Raw genomic sequence first — 17510 nt, forward strand, 5'->3', positions numbered from 1 at the left:
AGAGATGATTTCCTCTAAAGACAGTTTATGTTTTTATGTTTGTGTATGAAACATCTTTATTGTTTGTTCGTTTTGACATTTACAAGCTACAAGGTTTTATTTGTCATTGAACGACAGGGTTGCACAACAAAATTTAGATCGCTGCATAGGAAAGAAAAGAAAACAAGATGAATATCATATATTATATGTATCAAACTATATTAGATATATATATTTCTAAGATGGGTATTTTCATTTCTTCTTATATTTTTGTTATTATATTTATTGTATCATATATTTTACGTCTTTTTATATATGTTCTATTTATTTTCTTTCTTGTATCCAATGAAAAGTATTTCACACAATTGTATTTTAACCGGAGTGACATAAGTATAAAATCTTAAATTCTGTCAATTTTGACTTAAAATGAGCAAAAACAAATAGAGACAGAGCGGGTTGTACTCTGACAGCTGAAACACTGAACAAATACCTGTAGCAGCTAAAAGCACCTGATTTCATATTGGAAAAAACTGCACCTAAAACCTTTAAAGTCTGTATTCAAACATCCCACTGCTGGTTTCTGTCACGACATCTGCAGAACCCGTTGATCCCCGCTGCGTCTGTTTCATGGTGTTCACTTTCAAACAGGCCTCTTTCTTTAGAACAGACCTCTGTTTTGGTTCCTGGCAAACCTGTTACCTAGCAACCAGGATCACCTCATCCTATGTTTATGAAATCATCTTATAAATCAAACATTAGAAAAAAAAGAAAGGCTGACAAATCTCATTATGTTGTTGGTGCTCTCCCATCACACGCCGTCAGGTCAGACTCAGAGCAGGAAAACAGGGTAATCTACGGCAGCCAGGAGGCGACATAAAGCACATTACGTAAATGTCGGACAGCCCGTCTGCTCGATGCTGTCTGCCCCCCCCCTCCAGGTGTCCATTACTTTCATTTCAGGAAAACCACAGAGTCATTTCTGGAGACAGAAACTCGACTCTCAGAGCGACTGAAACTGTGTGAGAGGAAAATGTCTGTGGTCCTGGAGGTTTCACTCAGATTAAAGATTCTCTAGATTCACTACCATTACTAAAAGGAACACAACCCATTTCCTGTTCTTTCCTGGTTTTGTTGTTTCATCTGTTACATTTGACCTTTTGTTGAGCTCTCTGTTGTCATATTGCCTCAATTTTGCTTTCATTTGTCTGTCAATGCACTTTCAGATCAAAACTCTGTGCTATATAAATAAAGTTTTTATTAATATTATATAAAAAATGTGGGTATTTCTTTAACGTTATCTAGCTAATCATGAACGACAAAGGATAAGGACCACAAAAGCACACACAGAGGAGAGGGGGGGGTCAGCAGTCTGCTGTTTGTTCATCAACGTTGAATTATTGGTCACATAACTTTGTCATTTCAGTAACGGCACTTCTGTAGTTACTTTAACTGAAACGACAATTATTTATTCTAAAAGAATGTTTTCATGCATCATCACACACGACAAGTGAGGAGTAACTTAACATAAGATATCGTACGAGGAAACGTTGCATTTTAACATAAAAATCTTTGAGTTTTGGACAGTAGAAAATGTCTGAAAACATCTGAAAATGTCTCCATGTGCGTTCTCAATTTCCTGACATTTTATACGCGTATCAGTTAAACTCAGAGAGCAGTTTTTGACGTCTGACAGCGGTTTTATCAGCCCTCACAGCTGCTTTAGAGGAGCTGCAGAGACGCTAACAGAGGAAGCAGTAAAGGCCACACAGTGATGGACGTCCACAGATAGGAGGAGAACCGAGGAGACAGGAGGCTCTGGTTTCACACCATTACATTAGAGGTAGCTTCAACACAGGAAGTTGATGACAAAGGGAGGGAAACAGTTCAACCCAATCAAACCAGTTCTCTCTTCTGTTAAATATTCATATACACAGTATGTTCTATGTTTGTAAAGCGTGAATGAATGTACATCTTCAGTCCATCGTGCCACCATGCGTTGTAAGATGGTAAAGAAGTTGAGCTTTGAGTCATAGGAGGAACTAACAAAGCATGAATTCAGACTTTTTACCAATCATCTTCATTATGTTGTTATTTCAGCCTCCGTTTGATCTGTTTATTGGGTTGTTATATCTGCAGTAAACCAGCAGACATGTGGTTTGCTAGATACAGTGAAGACAAACAGCTTGATGGATTTCACCCAGAGCCTTTTGGTTGATGCTATAAACCCAGAGACAACAGAGGTTAGTTTTCTGATGTAACTGGGATTTTTAACATGTGCAGCAAGAGTTGATGAAATGTTGGTTTAACACCATGAGGCACAAAAACACTTTCTGTTTGGTGTGAACAAGAAAAACGCTCTACTAGAGATACAAATATATATATATATATTCTACGCTTCTCCTTTAATGACATGGGAATTATAACGGGAATGTGCATCAAAGAGCATTTAAAGCTCCATTTAACCCAAAATAAACATGGATTCATTTATTATTAGAAACTTTATTCCTCAGTTAAATATAAGTGTATTTTCAGGTAGAATAGTTTCAAATTTCTGGACGTTCGGCTGCATGAAAAAGACTCAATCAATCATTTGTAATTCAAGAACTGGAAGTCTGCTAATTCAATAAACGTTTCTCTTGAGTTTTCTCCAGGAAACTTGGAAATGATTCTGAAATTGTGGAACTGCAAAATAAAGCGTCCTCGTTCTTTCCTCTATGAATACAAAACAGCATTTTTGAATGAACTCTAACATTACTTTTAAAGACATGGACCACAGGGATGGGCGTTCTGACGTATTCGATCTTATCTATTTACACTTCATTAAGCAACTTATTGCAGTTTTAACGTCCACCTCTCCACAGTTTGTGTGTTGACGGCGGTTTCTTTAACCCCGAGGTCACACCGAGCGTCGACAGCAGAGACGCTAATGGAGGAAAAATAAAGAGCTGGAGAGCAGAACAAATAATCTGCGTACACACATGTGACCTCCAGTGTTTACATGAGCACTAAAGATTCAGACGGTGAGGGGAAGCGCTGCACATTAAAAAACAGAAATCAATTAACATGTTTGGTTAAGGTGGAAAAGGTGGTATTGATAAAAGCAAAATTCACTTAAGTGCAATTAAAACACAATTAGTGAATAAATATTTATATCACCAAGGAGACAAAAAATATCAAGCACATTAATACATGAAACTAACAGAAATGTCATATTTCCATCTTGTTCTCCACATGGTTTGAGCTTTAACTGGAGCTCCATAGATGCCGTCACTTTGTTGTACGATAAGACAATCTTTATAAGGAAATGTGAGAGCCATTTAATCACATATTTATATTGGTTAAAATAGTCCATGTTTTCATATGGCATATGACATATTTTCTGATATTTTGTATTAGTATTAATAAATGTATGTTGTTTGCCATTGTTTTCCCATAAAGTCCTAGAATAGATATTTTGTTATTCATAACTGGTAATAGTGCAGCATAGTGGTTTAACAGACCGTAGTAGATCAGTGATCCGTACTGATCTCATGGTTCTTCAATCATGTGAACCTCACACTAATGACACAGTTTACCGTTAACCGTCACAGTGTAAATAAAGTTTTACTGACGATCGTTATCCTCCAATATTCAGTAAAATATGAGATCAGGACTTCATTTATGCTTTTCTAGTCTCTGTAGACAACCAATCTGTTTAAATCAAACAGGAGAGCTAGTAACGTTAGCAGCACCGCCAACATCTAACAGGAGGAGAGCTAGTAACGTTAGCAGCACCGCCAACATCTAACAGGAGGAGAGCTAGTAACGTTAGCAGCACCTCTAACGGCTAACAGGAGGAGAGCTAGTAACGTTAGCAGCACCGTCAACGGCTAACAGGAGGAGAGCTAGTAACGTTAGCAGCACCGCCAACGGCTAACAGGAGGAGAGCTAGTAACATTAGCAGCACCGCCAACGGCTAACAGGAGGAGAGCTAGTAACGTTAGCAGCACCGCCAACGGCTAACAGGAGGAGAGCTAGTAACGTTAGCAGCACCGCCAACGGCTAACGAAGGGAGGTTCTGTTCAGTTACATTATGATGCGTTCAGGCTCTGTTCAATGACAATTAAAATTTCGTGAAGGTAAATTATGACGTTATCATGATGTGTTCACATGTGTTGAAATTATTATTGGGATGGTGGTATAACAAATATAAAGAATAGCCGCTATGATCAAACAACAAAGGGATCTGTAGAAATAAAACTGAAATGTGATTAAAACCGATAACGTCCATCGTGATCCTGTTGCTCTCGTTAAACGCCTTTAATTATCTTCAGTCAACACTTTCCTTCCCACTCTCATGACCCCTGACCCTCTGACCCTTCAAAATAAAACACCACCTCCACTCTCAGGCTCAGCCAAGCAAACAGCACATAGCAGCCCTGAGACGGATCGATCGAAGCCGCTGAAGATCAGCTGACGACGCGTCCTCATTGGCCGAGAGGACGGGTGAGTCAGAGCGAGTCTGACCTGCCTGACGATGGAGAACCTGAGAGTGTGTGTGTGTTTTTCACATGTGTGGTTTGTGTGTTTTGGAGACGTTTACACCGGAGGAAGGTGGTTGAGTTTCGTGTCATTCATCATGTGGATCTGCAGGCTGAACTCTGACGCACAGAAACCTCCCTTCAAACCCACAACGACACTTTAATATCAATCACTGCAGGACGTCACAAAATCAATCAACCGTCCAAATTAACGTGATTGAAAGGAGGAGCTTTGCATGTTTCCCACCTGCATCTTATTTATAGACTTCCACTTCCAGTGACATCTCCGCCTCCAGAGAACGGAAATGTGCTTCTAAGAAAGCTAGAGCGCCAAACTCATCTCTGCTTTCTGCTGTCAGAACCAGACCATTTTCTGTCTTTGCTTCTTTGTTTCCTCTCCAGGATCCCAAAGAGAAGAAGAGTATCGTCCACAAGGAGCCAAAAGAAACCAACCGACCAACCTTAAAAAGTCACACTCACATCTACATCCAGCCCAGAATCATGGCCGATCATGAATAAACAAACGCTGAGTCCACAATCGATGATGGACATATCAAACGCTTCTTACTCATCTCTTCTGAGAGTTGCACATGCTCAGAAGCGATCAGGCAGGTCGAGAGTGTAGCGTTGGCAAATTAGCAATATTTTACAGCAGAAAAATATGTCCAAACTAGATGATAAAAGAAAGTTCTATGGCGTCCATTCTCTGTATTTTAGAAGACTTTAACCTGAGTCAGTCCATGGAAGGATATCAATCATATCACACCCATAGAGGGTTAGGATTTACATCTGTTCATAGAATATTAATATATATACTTTTGTTTTTAACACACTGGTATCGGAGCGGTACTCTGTATCAGGAAGCAATAAATAGTCTCTGAACATCTCTTAAAAACAGACTTGCACTTGATTAAAAACAAGAGGCGGCTGCGTTGGTGGCTTTTAAATACATAAAGTGAAGTTCACGCTTCAGAGAAACACGCTGATTCAGCACAAATAGACTGCAGAATAAATATTGTGGCAAGATATTGTGCACTATGTTCAGATAAATCAACAGAGTTGATTCTAAATAGACAAATAAATCCCTTTTCCTTTAAATATATGTCATAATAAATAATAAATCTGGAGAGCAGGAATGTCGTTGTGACAGAATGACGGACAGAAGGACTGGGAACGACTCGATGTCCATCAGTCGACTGGTTTCCAGTAAATCTGTCCAAAGAACTGTTTAAATGTAAAACATTAGCATAATGAAAGCCAGACGAGTCCGTTCTTGGCTTGTGAAATACTGATATTTTCATTTCTCCTTCTGTGTTTCACATTTCTGCATTTTAATCACTTAGATGAGAAACACTTTCCTGAGAAACTCCATGTGAAGTCACAGCAAAGAAAAACTTCTCTTAAAAACTTGCTCTATTGAATCAGTGGAGAGGAAGTCAGGGGTCAAAGGTCACAGCAGCCTGGCAGCAGACGGATGGAGGAGGTATCACTCCACCTTTCTGGTCTTATTTATGGCTTTTATTGTGAAAGAGCACAGCAGGACTGAGATGGTGCAATAAAGGTCAAACAACGTTCTTATTATTTATGTTTTCGTTTCAGTGATGTCATACGGCGGCTGACTGATGGTGAAACTGCTGACATCATCTGTTTTGTGTTTAATGAATCAAACGGTGATGGGTTTGATGGAGCATGATTGATTCGTCCAGCTCCTCTTTGCTCTCTGACAGCGGACAGGTTTTGGGTTTGAGGTCAGAGGTCAGCTACGTGAAGATAGACGGGTTCTTTTGGAGGTTAAATATGAATCTCTGCAGAACTCTTTACTGTAACGGAACACAGACGGCTGCACGGGAAGCGGTGCAAATGCAGAGATGGAAGATTTGAAATACCTTACTTCTGCAAAAGCCGTGTGTGCGTTGGCATAAATATCTTGTTAGGTCGTAGAAACCAAAAGCATCAGTATTTAAAGCAACAATTGAAACTGTACCAACAGACAATCAAATGTCCTGATGACTTTTAATCTTTAACTACCTGTTTGCTTTGTCCTTTATACGGTAAAATCTACTGAAAAGTTATCTTAAATAAACTTGTATTTCATTATGAACTCGCTATAATTCAATACACCTGTTTTAATCACCTTCAGAACTTAAAAACATAAGTTAATTTGACTGAATGTCCAACAGATGAGGTACTCATAGAATAAAAAAAGAGAGGTGGTACATCTGACATTTATATATATATAGTTCTGAGAGAAGCGACAGCTGGAGGAGCTTCTGCACAGAAACAGAGCCCACACTGGTTCATGTTAAATTGTAATATTTCACAAGATAATGTCTAATTTGCATATTTAAACAAACATTTTCAGAAATCTTATAATAGAAGAATAATTGTCTTAATATATGTTTTCAACTGGGGAAGTTTCACGGTGATATCAGATGTTTCTTCTTGTCTTTATTCACCTTTAGTGTCTTGAAACATTTTGAAGAGCAGAATAAAATGATTACATATTAAATTAGATTTCTGTCAGAGGTCTCTCTCTCACAGGAGCTGAGCAGAACACAGAATATTAAACCTGGACCTCGGCCCTCATCGTCTCTCAGGTGACGAGGACTCTGGTGGGTGGTGCTCTTCTTCACGGCTTCGTGTGTTTCAGACTCTTTGATTTGACTCTTGAGTGTAAATGAAACCGAACGCCGTCTCTCACTGAATCCGTGAGAGTGCTCAGGTGGAGAGAATGAAACTCCAGCTGTTTTATTAAATAATAACTTTATTAATAACTAACGACGTCTGCAGAGGAAACGTTTCTCTGCTTTATGAGTGAATTAACTTCAGCAGACAACAAACATGCTAAAATAGACACACCTATATATATATATATATATATATATATATATATATATAGAGAGAGAGAGAGAGAGAGAGAGAGAGAGAGAGAGAGAGAGAAAACAATATATATGTATGTCCATATATAGGACAAAATGTTTGAAATATAACAGGTGTGTCTTTTTACATATTTGGATTTCTTAGAAGGGTGTTTAACATAATTTCTGTTCATGTATTCAAGATTTCTTCTGTCCTTTTTTCCTCAAACTTAATGTAATATTTTTGATCGTAGATGACATATTTTGAGTTTGATAACTGGAAGCATATCTTTATGAACTGTGAACTGTTTGTGGATGTTTTGGATTAAAACAAACCCGCCGTCATGGAACTGGTTTGACGTTTAGTCATCTTTATGTATAAATATGGGCGTGGTTTATTTTTGTTTCTGAACATTTTGAGATGCAGGCAGGATCAAACAGAAAAAGCCGGGTGTTACATTTCTCTTCCCTGTCCGTCACAGAAACGCAGAACCAGGTTGAAAAATAGTCCTTTAAAAGAAAAGAACCTATCTAAAATGATATGTTCCTTAATAAATACATGATGATTTATATCAGGAGGGGTATGATAATATTAAGTTGTCCGGTTAGCAACCAGCAAATTAACAAACTAATCAACACTTTGCTGTTTCTCTCTCTGGCAGCTTGGAGAGGTTCATCAAGCTTTTCTTTCTAGAGAGGGTGTTAAACATGGTGTGGACAGAAACAGAACGCTTTGAGACAGAAGACAGCAGCAACATCCGCAGCCATGATCCCCGTTTCATCCCAACAAACACACCTCCTCTCAGACCTTCCCTCATTCAAACCATGTCACGCTCAATCGGCCAGAAAATATACATAAACCTGATGCATCATCCTCTGTCTTCTGAATTAATAAACAAACAAACAAAACCTGTAGCTGCACATTTTAATCATGAAAAACATCTTATTTCCTCTTCAGGTTTTGAACTAAGAGCTCCTCCTCAGTGAGTTGTTAGGAGATATCCTCTGTTGTATTTCTGATGTACTCACAAATGGATTACATTAGCATTCTGTTATGGGATCTTTTTATGATGATTTCATCTTTATGAGATTCTTAAAAGCATATTTATATATATATATTTCTCTAGTGTCATTTATTGTCCTTTCTCTAGAAGACATATGAGTCACGCTCCAACAGATTCTGGCAGCTTTTCTTCATTGTGTTGATGTGGATTTTAAACTATTTTCAAGACTCTTTTCTTTATATTTAATTATGTATATGTGTTCATGCTGATACTGCAGGCCTTAGGTGCAGATGACTTTTTAAGACTTTCTCTCTCAATGCTTTATAAAGTCACCTGAAGAAGGTCGATGTACCGAAACGTTGTCACATAACGTTTTTAACACACAAAAAAAGGATTTTAAAATGAAATCCAAGACGCAAAATGAATGTCCCCCTTTCTGTGATCAAAACTACACAAAGACAATTCAAATCAAACACTGTTTTTAAAGAATGAAGCACTGACCGTGGAAGGTTCGATTCCACATCCTCTTGGTGACGTCTTGTCCCGGAGGCCGTCCGGCGGTCATGGACATGGTCTCGTTCAGAGCGTGAGTGTAGAGCATCAAACCGTCGTAGAATCCTCCGGCTATGATGTTCATCTGGACGCACAAACAGAAACCAACGCTTCTTTTATTCTGATAACTCTCTTTTTCAGCCACTCTTTCTCTAGACTGCAGAGTATGCTTCTATTATATGGCTTATAACTTTCTGTCTTTAACTTTTCATTTTCAGCATTTTAAACAGCGAAAAAGCTAAAGAAAACGGCCTCATTGTGACGGTATTGTAAGTAGGATAAACAGAACAATCCTCTGCTCTCATCATCTCTCACAGAGCAGTGAAACACTAAACAGTCTATCTGTGCTCCCGATCAAAAAACAGATTCTGCTTTTTAACTGCATTTGAAACGAGGACCATTAACAGTTTCCCTAGAAACAGCCGACCAGAAAACAAACTGTCTCCATGATCTTATAGTTAAATCAATGCATGATTACCCATAATCCCCCTCTGATCCCTGCTGCTTGTAATGACGGGGATTTGGCTGTTTAGACAAATAACAGGAACAAAAGCTTTGATCACACACACCACATGTCTCTCCACATGTGATCGTCCATCATTAATGGGTATTATTGATGTTGAGAAGTGTGGTTGTGTGAGGTTCTTCTCCACAGTCAGTGTTTTACTGCAGTAGATGAAGCAAAGTCACACAATTTAGACACCTTAAAGAATCAATATCAGTTTCAGTGAACGCTAGATTTAGAATGTTTCCACCTCTTTACTTTGCTGTCGGACAAACCTTCACGAGGGGGAACTGAAGCTGTTGTCAATGCTCTCTTCAAAGACACCACACTCCATTGACAAAAACATTAACTTTGAATATTTTTTGTTTGAGTCATTGTGAGAGTTTGTTGAATCCGAACTGAAACACCAAAGTCACACAATAACACAAACAATCTGACAGACAGAGGCGGCGGTAGACCTGAAACTAAAATGACTGTTCTGTGGATGGAGTCTGGTGGGTTTCTGAAGAGAGCGTAGTCTCATGACACTGGACCAATCGGAGCCTTCAGATCGTTTGAGGATGTGCGACTAATCAATTTAACGTTGCTTCTCTCGTTAGTCAGCACCAGAAGTTCTAGATACGAGACAGTAAAGTGTAAAAAGGGGTCTGAGTAGACTGGATTAGAAATGGTGGATTGCAGACAAACTCTTGGTCTATTGTAATTAAATTATCTTGTGGAGCCAAGAATCAGTCAGACACCCAACTTTACTTTGAATTCTCGCCATAATATCAGGATTTCCAGAATAAAATGCCAAAGTATGAAATGCTGCATCATCTTTCAGTACTTTTTGATCTAATGTTTTGCTGCCGCAATTTACCAAAATGGCGTATTTGGTTTGATTTAACATCAGTAAACCACGGAAACAAAGACAAACTGTGTCTGACTTCTTCTCCTCAGTGTGGACATGTTTTAATGGATGTTAGGGGTTAATGACACGGCGAAGACTGAACCAATTATTCTACCAGAGTGAGCAGATATTCACATAAACCATCAACTTTCTGTGACCTCGTCCTCAAATTAAAATAACTGGCTGATGACGCTGGTTAAACATTCTATTTAAAATCCACCGCTCTTTGCTCGGAGCTGGGAGAGAGAAAAAAAAAAACAGCATGAAAGCCTGTTTAATGATAAAGAAATATATAAAAGGCTGGAAATTACAGAACTCATGCTGGTTATGTCATCGCCGCTGTCTGATTACATTTAATGAGGGTTCTCTGGAGCGGACTGAGACGGAAGAAATCCGAGAAACAGACAAAAACGTGGACAACCAGGGAAAAAGATAAGTATTCCTATATTTTATTCAAAAAGTAAACTAAATAATCTTGAGTGAACTTTTGTGAGCAAAAGACTCTGATGATCATTATACAAGCCTGTTAAGGTCAAAGGTCATCTGTAGTTTAGAAAAGTACCTTATGATTGTCATGTGACTGTTGGTTGTGTTTGATGCCGTCTGTTAGATTCTTTGACGGATCCTGTTTCTCCACAGAGATCGATGGAGTGTCATCTTATTATATGTGTGTGTGTGTGTGTGTGTGTGTGTGTGTGTGTGTGTGTGTGTGTGTGTGTGTGTGTGTGTGTGTGTGTGTGGGGGGGGGGGGTATCGAGCGCTGTGTCTCTTAACCACATTAGCGTCCCTCAGCCGTCTGTCTGCTGCTGATAAACCAGCTTCACAAAGCTGCCAGATAACAATCACACACACACACGTATGGTGGCTGATAAGGGACAAACTGGAGTCCTGTTGTACATTTGAGCAGATTACAGTAATTGGCCACGATCACACAGAGACACTTCACTAGAAAAGCCTCGCTAGAGATTACCTTACCTAGAGATAAGACGTTACGCTTAAAATGCGAAATGTCTCTAGAAACGTCAGAAACGTGTTGCAAGAAACAACGCAGAGATCGTAATGTAACGTTCTAGCGAGGCGTTTCTAATGTTTCTAGCAACACGTTTCTATTCTAGCGACATGTTTCTAACGCTTCTAGAGACGTGTTTCTAGAAACACAGATGTCTCTAGAAACATTAGAAACGCATCTCTAAAAATGATAGAAACATCTCTCTAAAAAAACGTTGGAAACGTCTCTCTAGAAAAGTTCAAAACAAGTAGTAAGAAATGTTAGAAACGTTTGAAACGTGTCTCTAGAACCACTAGAAAAGCCTCTCTAGAAAGGTTTGAAACGCATCTCTAGAAACGCATCTCTCACAAAGTTTCTTACGGTGAGGTGCGCGTTGCATGCGCTCCTCTCTTGAGCAGTCGTTTGATTTTTCTAGTGTTTTTTTCTATACGTGCACAAAAGCTAAGATATTCTCAACGAACAAGTCAGGCTAGAGGCGGTCTTCACTATTGTGATTTTTTTCTTGACAGCTTTTCAAACAACATAGATGTATTTTGACCTCTTTTTTTACAAAACGTGCCAAACCTCAAAGGGAAACAAGACGTCTCAGCTCCTCTCTTTATTTGATATCATTCAACACCATGTTTATCTTGAATATAAGATATTATAACACCAGCAGCATTAAGCACTGATGAGCTGATCTGTGATTTGAGGTGTGACGTCTGTGCTGCGGTCTTTGTTTCCTTCTTGCTATTGTTTCATCTGTGTGTGTGTGTGTGTGTGTGTGTGTGTGTGTGTGTGTGTGTGTGTGTGTGTGTGTGTGTGTGTGTGTGTGTGTGTGTGTGTGTGTGAGTGCGTCATGTTCAACCTTTGTGCAGATCAAAATGACAGGATAACATCAGCAGACTAAATTAGCTTCTCCAAACTGAGCCGTCCAGCTGCACTGACACTAATTACACATTTGCATAATGCTGTCATTTCTCATCTGCACATCGTTGACACCTTCCAGTGTGGAGGTTGTCAGCTGCATCTGGTTTAATAACCTTAATTTCCTCTATTTATATGGAGTTTTATTCGTCTTTGTCCAGCAGCAGTGAAGCCTGAGGACGGGGACGTTTGTCCGTCCGACACTTTCATCAAATGATATTCATGGTTTCCAGAGGATGAATCGCCTGTGTAACTAACAAAACAAGAAAACCTTCTTTAATTGAGTCTTTAATATTTTTTATTTCTACATTATTAAAGCAACAATGAAAGAAAAACACAATTGTTTAAAGTTATAATCTGCTCCCTGAAAGCCTGCTCTCTGATGCTTTTATCTTACTGTCTTACTTATAGATGTTATTTAGTTGAGTAGACACGCTGCTAGATACTCACGAGCAGGAAACATGTCTCTAAAAACGTGTTGCTAAATACGAAACGCTATAAATGCATCGCTAAAATCCTACAACGGTTTTGCCGGCAACGCATTTTGAGTTCAGTTCAGTTCAGTTTTATTTAGCTTCCTGTTAATAGTTTCACAATAATTATTACTTTTACTAGCAAAGAACTTTGTTTGACTCAGTCAAAAGAAACAGAAGGTTAGTCTAGAGTTAGTCATTCAATCAATATTTAATGATCAATATCCAAGTCATTCAACACTCTGAATCTGAATGATACTGGTTTTATCAGTTTTAAAAGGTTATTATTGAATTAATAACTTTGCAACGGTATGAACATGGTGAATACAAATATAGACATTTGAGCCATATTCATGTTATTTAAATGTCTGAACACATTTTGACATTAATCCATAAAAGAAACTGGTCGTGTTTTTATGATTTTTTTCCGAAGGTGCACTGATATTTTTGTTGTTTTAAGGGAAGAGAAGGCTTTTCTTTCATTACATTGAACTTTAAAACTTATTTTATATTCATATATTCATGCTCAGGGTGTCCAAATCCCCAACACACACACACACACACACACACACACACACACACACACACACACACACACACACACACACACACACACACACACACACACACGTCTCACCAGTGAGTCCTCTATGGTGTAGTTGAACATTTCCCTGGCGTCGGTCTTCAGGTTGTTGACAAACTCTCTGTACTCGAGGTTCTGTGGTTCTCGGTACGTCAGGATCTTCACACTCTGAAAACAGGAAGAGGAGGGTTTAAGGAAAGACGCTGCAGGAAAAAACATTTATAACATAACACGTCTTCTTTCAGACTAGAGGAAAGGAAACATTTATTTTACTACTTTGTCTGTTTGTGTCTGTAGATTTCTCCTAAATTCACCTAAAGTTACCATTAGATAATGCCTCATTTGCATATTAAAACATAACATTTCACAAAACTTTTAATACAAAAAAATTGTCTTAATGTCAGTAATCAGCTGGTGAAGTTTCATGTTGATATCTATTAGTTGTTTTTTTTACCCTATTCACCTGTAGTGTCTTCAACATGTATGTAATTTAACTAAACATATCTTTAAAATGAGTTTTTTCTCAGACTCTGATCCATAAATCTCCACTTCAGTAGCTCTTACATACACCAAACTTTACAGCTTCATTCCTCTCTATATTCTGAAGGTTTCTACAGAGGGGTTTGTTCATATATCATTCATAGCCTGATTTATACAACATTTATTACTAAAAACATGGAGAACATTGATTTTTGTTGTATGGCTGTTGACAGTATTTTCTGATTTATAGAGTGATACAAAGAGAAATCCAAATTTCCCTCCGTAGCCCTTTTGACTCTCATATGTCAACAAAGTGAAACAAGAATTTTGAACCTGGCTTTATCCAATGTCCAACCACAAAGAAACACAAATGACTAAAAAAGAGACACGCACTCTACTCAGAGTCAAAAAGCAACTAGAAGAGATTCAAAATGACCTGAAAAAGACAGAAAATCCTTACAAAAGAACTCAAAATGATCACAAAGAGACAAAAAGAAATGATAAAAATAGAAAAATTTGGTTATCATGATGTGTTGAAATGTATCCTGTAAACTGTAGTTTTTGTAGATAAACTTGAATTGATATATCTGTGTGAGGGACATGTTTTCACAGCAATATAAAGAGATCGAAACTCATATCAGATTATGATCAAATATAAGTAAAAAGCTGGATAAACACATTTCACTTCCTATTAATTCTTCTTAATGAAAGTCCCCTTGTTGTTTCTGCTGTTTACTCTTCCTCCCTGCAGTGTTAGTAGACGTCTATAAAGCTGAGTACTTTAAATGATGAAACTCTGGAGCTAATGAACCAGTTCTCTCCCTGTTTGTTCTGAATTCCTTCTGGTTGAGAAACCGGCTGAACGTTGCTTCATGTTTTCTCTCTAAACACGCTGAAGTTATTTGAGTTCAGCTCCTCTGTTGTCTTTTGTCCTGGTGACCAGTGATCCTCATCACAGCCCGGCTCAGCCCGAGCTTCGTCATGAGTTTAGAAAGAGGCTTCAGGTGAAGAGGGTAAAATATGAACTGATAGAAATCACCACGAAACCTCCCAACTTGATTACTGACATCAAGAGAATCATTTAATATGCAAATGAGGCATTATCTTATCAAACCTGTGCTAATTTGCAAATATTTCCAGAACATAAATGTGAACATTGCATAAAGCCAGGTTCAAAATGCTTCTCTAATGTTGTTGACATATTAGAGTCAAAGGTTTTTACAGATCACTCTTTGTATCACTCCATGAATCAGAAAATACAACAAAAAAAAACAATTTCTCCATGTTTTTAGCACTAAAATGTATAATTCAGGCTATGAATGATATATGAACAAAGGAAGGAAGAGAGAGAGAGAGAGAGGATGGGAAGGAGGGAAGGAAGGAAGGAAGAAAGGAAGGGGGAGGGAGGGTGAGAGTGAGAGATATAAAGAGAGGGAGGGAGGGAGAGAAGGAAGGAGGGAGGGAAGGAAGAGAGGGGGAGGGAGGGAGATAAAGAGAGGGAGGGAGGGAAGGATGAAGGAAGGAAAGAGGGGAGGGGGAGAGGGGGAGAGAGAAAGGCTGTGAGGGAGGGAGTGAGGAAAGAAAGGAAGGAAGGGAGGGAGGTCGAGAGAGGGAGGGAGGGATGGAAGGAACGATAAGGAGGGACAGAGAGAGACAGAGTGAGTGATAAAGAGAGGGAGGGAGAAAGAGAAGGAGGGGAGAAGAAGGGAGAGGAAGAGAGAAAGAGTGAGTAAGGGAGGGAAGAAGAAGGAAGAATGGAAGGAAGGGGGAGAGAGAGAAAGATAAAGAGAGGGAGGGAGGGAAAGGGAGAGCGAGATAGAAAGAGCTAGGAAGGGAGGGAGGAAAGGAAGGAAAGAAGGGAGAAAAACATCCAATTTGTCATCTGACCGACGTCGCTCTTTAACAGCTCAGACAGAATATAAGTGTGTATTAGTGTGTGTGTGTGTGTGTGTGTGTGTGTGTGTGTGTGTGTGTGTGTGTGTGTGTGTGTGTGTGTGTGTGTGTGTAATAGAGGATCAGTAGAGAATAAAGCCAATTTGGGGGACAAAGAAGATGGCGATGAGAGAAGACACTCAGGAGAAACCTGGGAAATCAGGTTCTGAGAGCGTCTGACGTCAGACTCTCTGTGAGCGTTAACCCCTCGACCTCCAGAACGAGCAGCACACCTCAACACTGGGAGATCCAGAGCTCTGCGTCTGGCTCTAAACTTGACCTCTGACCCCCCTGTGGCGTCAGGGAAAGAGACACTTTACAGGATAAAATACATATGGAATAGTATTGGTCCCAAAAGGAGAACGAATGGGGGAGAAAACTGTTGGAACGTGGATGTTGAATTTGTTTTTCCAGTCCAGAAAAGCGTATGTCATTGCTTCTGTCCTGACATTTAAACAGGAAGCTTCCACTTTCTTTGACCATGGATTCTGATTTCTTCTCTTCTTATTTAACTGTTGCTCAGAGGATCTTTGTCTCTTTTGGTTGAACCAAGGAACAGTGTTTTGTTCTCCTTCTTTAAACTAAATAGAATCTATAAAAAATGTGCTTCCTGCAAGAACACTGTAGTTTCCAACAACCCGTTTCTAGCCACTCGTTTGTAGCGACGCGTTTCTAACGAAGCGTTTCTAGCAGCACATTTTTACTAAGCTAAATACCGTCATAGTAAAGACACTTTCTTCATTCACACACAGAGTCGTCCTCTCACACGTCTCACTGAACACAGTGAAGATCTGTGGCAGCAGATTATAACTTATGTATAAACTGTATGTGACGGTTCAAAGTGAGCGTGATGAGCGTTTAAAATTCTGGCAGAAAAACACTTTCAGTGAGATTTTCATTAATATTGAGAACAATGGCTGGATGGATCTCTCAGGGCTTTGATCAGATTCTATCAGTGCTGTCTGACACATTGTGTGTTTGATGGATGATTCATTGTGTTTCAATGTGTAGAAGAAAAACAATCATATCTGTTATAAAGAGATGATTTTATAAGTAATAAAAGTTGACACATGACGCCAGTTTCACGCAAATGAAAGGAAAACGCAGCCTCAGAACCTCTGATGCTGCAGAACGATTTAAGTTTAAAAAGAAATAACAATATGGCTGGAAGAGAAAAAGCAGCTTGTAAATCCTGTTTTTCTTTTAATTAAGTCACAGGTTGTTTTTCATATATATTTTTTTTACATAAATGATTCATAAAGTGTTAATGTGATGATTAAGGTTTGGTTATGTAGCTTTTTTTTTAGATGTTTTATTTAACTCAAATGCTAATGCTCCTGTTTCTAAAGCATTTTCTTTAAATCCCTAGACGTGTAAATAGTTATTTAAATTCAGGGATTCACGACCAAGAGCAGCAAATCTCTGGCATGCCGCCTCACGACAGCGATTATAAACTGAGCTTCATGAAGAAGAGAAGGAGCGACAGTTTTTCACTCTCCTGCAGTATCTCTGCTGGATTAAATTTGGATCCAGTTTCTGGTTTGACAAACTACCCACATTCATTAAGGGAACCTCTTATCTCTGCTCGCTGTTTTATTATTATCAGAAAGAAGTACTTTGTAACATATTTAGGTAGCAGTCTGCTGCTCTCCGCTCTCACCAGCAGCAGATTACATCAGCAGTCACTAATTAACTTTCATTGTGTTACGGCTGAAATGAAAAGTCATCCTGTGGTCTGGCTGAAGAGCTCTCTGGTGAACGGTGAGGTCCAGACGTCAGTCGGCTACAGCTGTTACACCAACGTGTTAATGCACTCCTTT

General features: G+C 39.0%; 1 protein-coding gene across 2 annotated transcripts in view; it reads right to left on the reverse strand.

The window, feature by feature from the left end:
* LOC129108999 (atrial natriuretic peptide receptor 1-like) overlaps positions 1–17510 on the reverse strand; it is a 63582-nt gene that overhangs the window by 21823 nt on the left and 24249 nt on the right. For both annotated transcript variants that reach the window (XM_054620902.1, XM_054620903.1), the window contains exons 4-5: positions 13333–13446; positions 8863–8998 (exon numbers count right to left, since the gene is read on the reverse strand). In XM_054620902.1, the coding sequence (XP_054476877.1) occupies positions 8863–8998; positions 13333–13446 (250 nt within the window). The remainder of the gene's footprint in view (positions 1–8862; positions 8999–13332; positions 13447–17510) is intronic.

The sequence above is a fragment of the Anoplopoma fimbria genome, chromosome 20 (assembly GCF_027596085.1).
Source record: "Anoplopoma fimbria isolate UVic2021 breed Golden Eagle Sablefish chromosome 20, Afim_UVic_2022, whole genome shotgun sequence".
NCBI classification, from domain to species: domain Eukaryota; kingdom Metazoa; phylum Chordata; class Actinopteri; order Perciformes; family Anoplopomatidae; genus Anoplopoma; species Anoplopoma fimbria.